At 40.7% G+C, this 10,452-nt stretch overlaps 1 protein-coding gene across 1 annotated transcript; it reads right to left on the bottom strand.

Moving 5' to 3' along the window:
- Positions 1 to 23: 23 nt before the first annotated feature.
- On the bottom strand, positions 24 to 9,894 carry LOC309644766 (olfactory receptor 1F1-like). Its single transcript, XM_082428802.1, is given in 4 exon segments — positions 24 to 6,929; positions 6,932 to 6,980; positions 6,982 to 7,033; positions 7,036 to 9,894. Coding segments are annotated over 4 exon segments (927 nt in total). The 5' UTR covers positions 7,469 to 9,894; the 3' UTR covers positions 24 to 6,536.
- Between the last annotated feature and the right edge of the window lie 558 nt (positions 9,895 to 10,452).

Genomic DNA, 10,452 nt, shown 5'->3' with positions numbered 1-10,452 from the left:
CTTTACAGACAAGCAAAAGCTAAGGGAATTCAGCACCACCAAACCAGCTCTACAACAAATGCTAAAGCAACTTCTCTAAGTGGGAAACACAAGAGAAGAAAAGGACCTACAAAAACAAACCCAAAATGGTCATAGGAACATACATATCGATAATTACCTTAAACGTGAATGGATTAAACGCTCCAACCAAAAGACACAGGCTTGCTGAATGGATACAAAAACAAGACCCATATATATGCTGTGTACAAGAGACCCACTTAAGACCTAGGGACACATACAGACTGAAAGTGAGGGGATGGAAAAAGATATTCCATGCAAATGGAAATCAAAAGAAAGCTGGAGAAGCAATACTCATATCAGGTAAAATAGACTTTAAAATAAAGAATGTTACAAGAGACAAGGAAGGACACTACATAATGATCAAGGGATCAATCCAAGAAGAAGATATAACAATTATAAATATATATGCACCCAACATAGGAGCACCTCAACACATAAGGCAACTGCTAACAGCTATAAAAGAGGAACTCAACAGTAACACAATAATAGTGGGGGACTTTAACACCTCACTTACACCAATGGACAGATCATCCAGACAGAAAATTAATAAGGAAACACAAGCTTTAAATGACACAATAGACCAAATAGATTTAATTGATATTTATAGGACATTCCATCCAAAAACAGCAGGTTACACATTCTTCTCAAGTGCGCATGGAACATGCTCCAGGATAGATCACATCTTGGGTCACAAATCAAGGCTCAGTAAATTTAAGAAAACTGAAATCATATCAAGCATCTTTTCTGACCACAACGCTCTGAGATTAGAAATGAATTACAGGGAAAAAAACGTAAAAAACACAAACACATGGAGGCTGAACAATACATTACTAAATAACCAAGAGATCACTGAAGAAATCAAAGAGGAAATCAAAAAATACCTAGAGACAAATGACAATGAAAACACGATGATCCAAAACCTATGGGATGCAGCAAAAGCAGTTCTAAGAGGGAAGTTTATAGCTATACAAGCCTACCTCAAGAAACAAGAAAAATCTCAAATAAACAATCTAACCTTACACCTAAAGGAACTAGAGAAAGGAGAACAAACAAAACCCAACAAACAAAACCCAAAGTTAGCAGAAGGAAAGAAATCATAAAGATCAGAGCAGAAATAAATGAAATAGAAACAAAGAAAGCAATAGCAAAGATCAATAAAACTAAAAGCTGGTTCTTTGAGAGGATAAACAAAATTGATAAACCATTAGCCAGACTCATCAAGAAAAAGAGGGAGAGGACTCAAATCAATAAAATTCGAAATGAAAAAGGAGAAGTTACAACAGACACTGCAGAAATACAAAGCATCCTAAGAGACTACTACAAGCAACTCTATGCCAATAAAATGGACAACCTGGAAGAAATGGACAAATTCTTAGAAAGGTATAACCTTCCAAGACTGAACCAGGAAGAAACAGAAAATATGAACAGACCAATCACAAGTAATGAAATTGAAACTGTGATTTAAAATCTTCCAACAAACAAAAGTCCAGGACCAGATGGCTTCACAGGTGAATTCTATCAAACATTTAGAGAAGAGCTAACACCCATCCTTCTCAAACTCTTCCAAAACATTGCAGAGGAAGGAACACTCCCTAACTCATTCTATGAGGCCACCATCACCCTGATACCAAAACCAGACAAAAATACTACAAAAAAAGAAAATTACAGACCAATATCACTGATGAATATAGATGCAAAAGTCCTCAACAAAATACTAGCAAACAGAATGCAACAACACATTAAAAGGATCATACACCATGATCAAGTAGGATTTATCCCAGGGATGCAAGGATTGTTCAATATACGCACATCAATCAATGTGACACAGCATACTAACAAATTGAAGAATAAAAACCATATGATCACCTCAATAGATGCAGAAAAAGCTTTTGACAAAATTCAACACCCATTTATGATAAAAACTCTCCAGAAAGTGGGCATAAATGGAACCTACCTCAACATAATAAAGGCCATATATGACAAACCCACAGCAAACATCATTCTCAAAGGTGAAAAACTGAAAGCATTTACTCTAAGATCAGGAACAAGACAAGGATGTCCACTCTCACCACTATTATTCAGCATAGTTTTGGAAGTCCTAGCCATGGCAATCAGAGAAGAAAAAGATAAAAGGAATACAAATTGGAAAAGAAGAAGTAAAACTGTCACTCTTTGCAGATGACATTATAGTATACATAGAGAATCCTAAAGATGCCACCAGAAAACTACTAGAGCTAATCAATGAATTTGGTAAAGTTTCAGGATACAAAATTAATGCACAGAAATCCCTTGCATTCCTATATACTAATGATGAAAAATCTGAAAGAGAAATTAAGAAAACACTCCCATTTACCCCTGCAACAAAAAGAATAAAATACCTAGGAGTAAACCTACCTAGGGAGATAACAGTCCTGAATGCAGAAAACTATAAGACACTTATGAAAGAAATTAAAGATGATACCAACAGATGGAGAGATATATCACGTTCTTGGATTGGAAGAATCAATAAAAAAAAAAGTACGTACCTTACTTTAAAAATACGTTTTTGCTAATAAATGATAACCTTATCTGAGCCTTCAGAGAGTCATAATATTTTTGCAATAGTAACATTAAAGATTACTGATCACAGGTCACTTAAAAAATATAATAATAATGAAAAAGTTTGAAATACTGTGAGAATTACCAAAATAGGACACAAAGTGAGTAAATGCTGTTGGGGAGATGGCACCAAAGGACTTGTTTGACACAGGGTTGCCACTAACTTTCAATCTGTAAAAAAGTGTAATAACTGTGAAGCACAATAAAACAGGGCATGCTTGTATTACTCACAGCAGTAGCAGGAGCCAGAGTACCAGCATTTACACCAGTTCCCTAAGCCCTGATTCTCACAGGATGATGTGAATAAGGCCAAGCAGCACCTGCATACACAAGGGATGTGTTACAGGAGCCTAAGCTTAGGAAATCAAATCTTTTGTCATTGAGAATAAGCCTGCTTGAACTTTGCCCCAGAAGGATACATTATATTTATTATACCGGACAGTGAAAAATCTGCCCTTTGCACTGGAAAGACACACCATTCTATCTTCCAATGCTGTTCATTATATAGACATCCTTGAAAAAATGGCCTAGAACAAAAAAGTGAATGTCTATGCTCACAGAATATGCAGAAAAGCAAGAGACACATGGAGAACTGTGTCTTACAAAGCATGTATTAATTCACTACTCATAAAGTTTCATTTGTTTTTAACAGTGAATGGGAGATGGAAGCATTCATTGTTGACTATTCTTTCTAGGTATAGAATTACACTCTCTTTTTATCTCATGTACTATAAGCTTTAAAAGAAAGATACTGACAATAGGGAAAGAACCCTTCATCAGGTCAACTATTTTATTTTATTTTTAAATTTTATTTATTTATTTATTTATTTATTTTTGGCTGCATTGGGTCTTCGTTGCTGCGCGCGGGCTTTCTCTACTTGTGGCAAGCGGGGGCTACTCTTCTTTGGGGTGCGCGGGCTTCTCATTGTGGTGGCTTTTCTCGTTGTGGAGCACGGGCTCTAGGTGCACAGGCTTCAGTAGTTGTGGCTTGCAGGCTCTAGAGCGTGGGCTCAGTAGTTGTGGCGCATGGGCTTAGTTGCTCTCCAGCAAGTGGGATCTTCCCGGACCAGGCCTCGAACCCTTGTCCCCTGAATTAGCAGGTGGATTCTTAACCACTGCGCCACCAGGGAAGTCCCAAGTCAACTATTTTAGAGAGTCTGAGAGAATGAGTCAACACAAGCTGAAAGGAAGTAGAGATGTGATATTAATATTAATTAAAGTATGCTTTAAGATGAAAAAAGGATTAAAGAGGATGAAGATCTTTCAGTTACTAAAAGATACAATCCATAATGAACGTGTAGCATTCATGAACCTCTATTCCCTCCATAACCCAAAATCAAATCGAAAGGTAAAACTAGGCTTCTCTGGTGGCTCAGTGGTTAAGAATCCCCCTGCCAATGCAGGGAACCGGGTTCGGGAAGATCCTACATGCTGTGGAGCAACTAAGCCCGCGTGCCACAACTACTGAGCCTGTGCTCTAGAGCCTGCAAGCCACAACTACTGAGCCCGCGTGCCACAACTACTGAAGCCCGCATGCCTAGAGCCCGTGCTCCGCAAGAAAAGAAGCCACCGCAATGAGAAGCCCATGCACTGCAGCAAAGAGTAGCCCCCGCTCGCCGCAACTAGAGAAAGCCTGCGCACAGCAACAAAGACCCAACACAGCCAAAAATAAATAAATAAAATAAATAAAATTTTTTTTAAAGTAAAAGCTATTAATATACAGAAAGAACATAGTTGAAATGTTCATTACCTTACAGATCAATCAAAAAAACATTAAGTATTCAAATATTATAATCTTCATATATACTTATTTGAATTCTATTTCACAGATATAGCTATGATACAGAAGAAACCTGAAGTCCACTCCATATAAAAAAGACCTCAAGGATGCAGCAGGAATCTCAAAGGTAGGAGGGTAAATCTGAGCTGGGTGTTCATGGGCAGAGCTGGTTTGACACAGTGGAGCTAGAAGTCCCAGTGCGTGTAGCCACCATGGCACAGAGTCAGAATTTAATGGAGGATAAAGTAAACTTGAGCTCCGATAGCTGCGACCTGAGACCATAGGCGGGCCCGAAAAGGATGTGAGCCACGAGCATCAATTCTGCAGCAAAACAGGCCTCAAGAGATCAAACGAGACCAAGGTTCAGGAGCTACACTGGGTGCTAGCAACTCACACAATCATGCCAGTGGGCGGGTCCAACTTCTGGTTCTCTCTCTACACCTGGCAGCGGAAAGTGAGACGGGCTGACTCCTTGAATGAGCTTCTGGGATGCTTTGACACCAACAGAGTGATACTGGACCCCCTGCTAGTATTAACAGGTGGGGTGGGGCGGAAACAATGAAGAAATAAAGGAATGATGACCTTAATTTTTACTCCAAGCTGGGGAAATAGGTCATGTAGGCTACCTATGACAGTAAGGAATACAAAGATTTATACACCAGGAAGTGTGCAGCAGCATTATTTATAGTACAGAAACACTTGAAATCATCCAGAATCAAGGAATGGGTAAATTATATTGCACCCATGAATGGATAAAATATTATGCAGCCATTAAAATCACATTTCTAAGACCTTTATCGACATGGGAAGAAGGATGTGGAAAATCGGAACACAAAGTTATTTGGAAAAATTGCAGCCAACCTTTCTAAAACTATGTGTATTACCGTGGTTATCTTGGAGCAGCAAATTTACAGGTTGTTTTAATTTTCTTCTTTATGATTTTTATGTTCCATAATTAAGTATTACCTGTCAAATAACAAAAGTGATTTTTTTTTAATGAGAAAGTTTTAAAAACCTCTTCTCAAGCAAGAATGTCCAAATTAGAAGTTAAGGCAATATTCATTCATCCATTTTTTCCTTTCAGCTAGATTTGAGTATTGCCTTTGGTCTAAGAGCAGTGCCAGACACTGGGGTACAAGGTGGATAGCATGTGAATATGGGTATGGAGGATCTTATAATATGTGGAAAACCCTTGTGGAGGGGAAGAATAAACCAAAGAAAAAATAGAGTTCGAGAACCAGAAGAGAGAATCAGGAGGCCTCATGGAGGAAGAGGTGGCACTTGACTTGGCTCTTGAATGTATGGGAGGGGGTTGCTAGCCAGAGAAGAAAGCAGGGAGAATTGGTCCCCACGGAAGGAATAGCAAATGTTGATTTGTATCCTTGGTATCAAAACTTGCCCGGCTGACCCTGCCCCCTAAGATCGGACAGCCAATCAGGATGCTCACAGAGGGTTTTCCCCCATTCTGCGCTGCTTCACCTCTTGATGCTCTGAGCCACAAGTCCACCTGGGCCTCTGAGTCTCACCTGAAATATTACTATCCACCTTAGTCCTCATATTTTACTCGGTTGTTCTTTTATCTGAGTCTCAAAACTAACCTTGTGAGCGTTTATGTGACCCAGTCTTTATGACTGACCATGACAGAAAACACATAAGATGAAATAGACCAGTGATTCTCCATCCTGACTGCACAGTAGAATCATGAGATTTTAAAAATCTCAGTGTTGGGGCCCCACCTCCAGAGATTCTGATCTATTTGGTCAGGGTTGGGACCTGGACATCAGTGGATCATAGCTTGCAGGTGATTCTAATATTCAAAACTATGTGGAGCATGTATCCTTCTAAACATACCACTTAAAAAGGAAAAACTGGACGTGGGTGTAAAATAATTCCAAAGTTAGTCATTAAAAAGATGTCTCGTTACTTGGTAGATGCAACGAGGTTACAGGTGAATTAGGTCCACAAATAAATAATGATTGTCTTCTAGCACAATATAAATATGTTTATTTCCAGACTGTCTTTGACAAAACAGCTCAGCTGATACTCAACTGATAAAAAATAAATTTGCATTGGATGAGACTCAGTTTTGATTCTCTCCTCAGACAGAAAACGTTTTTCTGCCAACCACTTTTCCAAGAGTCCTTTTCAAGTCCCTGTTCCTCACGCTGTAGATGAAAGGGTTCAGCATGGGGGTCACCACCGTGTACATCACAGTAGCTGTGGTGTCCTTCTCAGACGAGTGGGAGGATAAAGGGTTAAAATACACAGCAATGATGGTGCCATAGAAGAAGGAAACAACAGCCAGGTGGGAGCCACAGGTGGAGAAGGCTTTCCATCTTCCCTTTGTGGACGGGACTCTCAGGACAGCACAGGTGATATGGATATATGATACCACGATGCAAACAAATGGGGTGCTCATGATCAGGGCACCCTCAGTCAGAATCATCACCTCATTGAGGTGTGTGTCAGAGCAGAAGAGTTTCAGGAGGGGGGGGTCACATCACAGGAGAAGGGGGGGATGGCATTGTCTGCACAGAATGAGTTGAGCCATCAGCAGGGTATGCAACAGCATATCCAGGTTGGCAATGACCCAGTGACCAGCAGGGCACAGAGCTGGTGGGTCATGTTTGCTGAGTAGTGTAAGGGGTGGCATACAGCAACAAAGCTGTCATAGGCCATCACAGCCAGGAAGAAATTGTCCATGTCTACAAACATGAAAACAAAATACATCTGCATGAGACACCCAGAGAAGGAGATGGTCTGACTCCTGAATATGTGGTTGGCCATCATCTTGGGGACAGTGGTGGAGGAGAAGCAGACATCCACGAAGGACAGGCTGCAGAGGAAGAAGGACATGGGGATGTGCAGGTGGGAATCCGGGCTGATGGCCAGGAGGATGAGCAGGTTTCCCAGGACCGTGGCCAGGTACCTGCTCAGGAAGAGCACGAAGAGGAGCTTCTGCTGCTGGGGCTGCCTGGAGAGCCCCAGGAGGAGGAACTCAGAGTTACTTGACTGGTTTGTCTCTCCCATGGGGCTGGGAACCTGGGTCCAGAGGCAGACAAAGCAGGAAAAATTCAAAAGCCTGGAAAATGATGGTCAAGATGGGGCAGTTAGAAGATGGCAAGGAGAAAGGCCATGTGACAGAGGTGAGGCATTAGCACTTTGCTTCCTGTGTTTTGTGCCCCCTTTATTACCAAAATGAGGGCAGTTTCCTTATGCATGTGCAGTACCTCCAGAAGGACACTGAAAGAATGTGACAGTGGTTTTGTCCATAAATCCTTTATATGTCTAAACTTTCTACCATAACCATGTATTTTTTAAAGTAAGTATTAAAAACACTATAGATAAAGGAATATTAATAGAGACTTTAATATTTATAATGAGTACCGGAGAACACATGTATAAATGGTTACCATAGAGACTGACGTACTAAGCATATACCCTAATACAGGGTACTGATGCCATTGATATCATTAGTGGTGTTGCCTTTGAGAATATTTTTTATTTCCCTTATCTCTAACCTGTAGCTGTTACACATTCTTAACATGTCTGCTCTGAGGATGATGTCAGTGATCAAACAAAAACTGCTCCCAGGGTGGTAATGATAGAATTGCTGCCGCTGATTCCTGCGCTCACATTTTCAGAGCACTTTACAGACCTCTGAGCCAGCCCTTCTTGGCTATGTCCACTGAGCTCCTTAAGACTAACTTGTAAAATTAAAATGGAAGTGACCCAGAAGTATGGGCAGAAACCTGCCAATTTGTCTTCCCCACACTTCAGGGCCTCATAAACAGATAACACACACTGGTCATGCCTGGGCAATCTCAAGGAACTGCTGATGATCTCAGAACTGTTTCTATAGCGCCACTTAAACAGAAGATGTAGTTGCTTCCATGTCTTGGCTATTGTAAACAGTGCTACAATGAACACTGGGGTGCATGTATCCTTTCGGACCGTACAATACTCCAATATAAAATAAAAAGTTTAAATAAAAAAAAAAAAGGAAGATGTAGTGAGGAGTGCCCCCTTAAGGATTTACCCCTTAACAAGCGTTTATTGATGAGTCTCGCTGCTTCGGCTCTTACCCAAGAAGAATGGCAGTCTTCACGGTCCCCAGAATTCCCAGGTTTGCTTCACTTTTCTAGACCTGGCCAGAGATTATTTGTCTGAGGGAGAGGGACTTGTCTTTGAGTTTTTCAGGCTAAGTCTGCATGAACAAGGGGCTGGGGTGCACAGACTCAGCCCTCGGTGCTGGAAGGATGTTTGGGGTACCGTAGGGCCAGCTCTTTACAGGAGCCTCGATGGGCACTAAGGCTATATTCCCTGAGAGCCTCATTAGAGAAAGCAGAGAGTAATTGTCCCTTCTCCTCTGTGGGCTTTTTTTGGATCCAGCATTGATAATAAAGATCTGTCTTCAGAGTTATGTAATTGCTGCTTCAGGACTTGGCAACATTGGAAATGATGCAATCTTGGGGATAATCATTAGCCACAACCTTTCTGCTAGAGAGAACTCACAATTCTATATTTTATCCCCCACCCAATCTTGTTGGGAAATACACATGAAGCTGGATAGGGGTTAAATTTTGGATTCACACAGATCTGTGCTGAATTCCAGACCCACATTATCAGTGGTATGACCTTGAGAAAGCTACCAATCTTCACAGAATTACAAAACTTCACCATCTGTAGAGAGGAGAAATAATCACCATGTAGAGTTGTGCAAATTAAATATGTAATTTATGTTAAACACCTCATGACTCCTATCCTCATCAATGCACTGGGCTAGGACCATGTCCACTAGGTGGAGGTTAAAGGTGAGGGACTTTCCTCGTGGTCCAGTGGGTAAGACTCTGCGCTCCCAGTGCAGGGGGCCCGGGTTCCATCCCTGGTTGGGGAACTAGATCCTGCATGCATGTCACAACTAAAAGTTCGCATGCCATAACTAAAACATCCCGCGTACTGCAAGGAAGATCCTGTGTGCTGCAACTAAGACCCGACACAGCCTAAATGAATAAATATTTTCTTTAGAAATGTATTAAGTGATATTTATATCCTTTGCTCTCTGCTCAATCATCTGTATTCTGCATAAATATAATTTGGAAATAGTGTCACATGTTTATCTTCATGTGTCAATAGTCATTTTTATAAAGGACCAGTTGACAAGTCTTTTATTCTATATTTTAATTTGGGGGTAAATGAGGTAGAAATAGGAACCATTGCTGAGTTCAGTTATAAACTGGTAGAACATGGGTGCCAATGAGGAACCGAGAATTCCTGAGTCCAATAGGTATCACTCTAGTTGTTCTGAAGGCAAGATCTGGCTTTAAGGTGCCCATAAAGGTCTTGATCTTATGCATTGCAAAGTTTACTTTCCTGAGTTGATAATATTAAAGAGTTACTCATAAAAACCATACATCTGGGTCAGAAGTGACAATTGAATTCCTAAAAAAAATATCCTCTGGAAACCAGAGTGTTCCTCTAGCTTCCACTTTGGGTTATTTATAAACAATATATTCCCCATGCTGACTATAGCATCTTAGTAAATATCTTTAACCTGCTCCCAGTAACTCAAAATAAGAATCTCAGGGCTGTAATGAGCCTTCATGTCTCCATCAGACATGTGTTATGAGATCAAGTTCTCTCCATTCCATCTCCAAAAATAGGCCAACCGCCCCACACACAAAATTAATTATCAAAGATCTGGGGAGGAAGGGGAGAATAGTGACTGGATTAGTAAAGCCATTGTTTGCAAGTGATAGAAAACCAACTCATATCAGCTTAAGGAGAAATAGAATCTACTGGTTGATGTAATTACAAAGTCCAAAGTTCTTCATGCAAAGCCTGTGTGTTTCAGTCAGGGCTAGATTCAGGGACCCAAGTAATGACACCAGGACCAGTATTTCTCTGTCTCTCTACTCTGTTTGCTTCTGTTCGACTTCATTCTACAGACTGACTCTCCATGTGGCAAGAAGGCAGCCACCAGTATCTCTGAACTCACATCCTCCCAGACTAGC

This window comes from Balaenoptera physalus (assembly GCF_965194825.1).
Source record: "Balaenoptera physalus genome assembly, chromosome: 16".
Lineage (NCBI taxonomy): Eukaryota > Metazoa > Chordata > Mammalia > Artiodactyla > Balaenopteridae > Balaenoptera > Balaenoptera physalus.
Note: the sequence above shows the minus strand (reverse complement) of the source record. Positions and strands in the feature narration are given on the sequence as shown.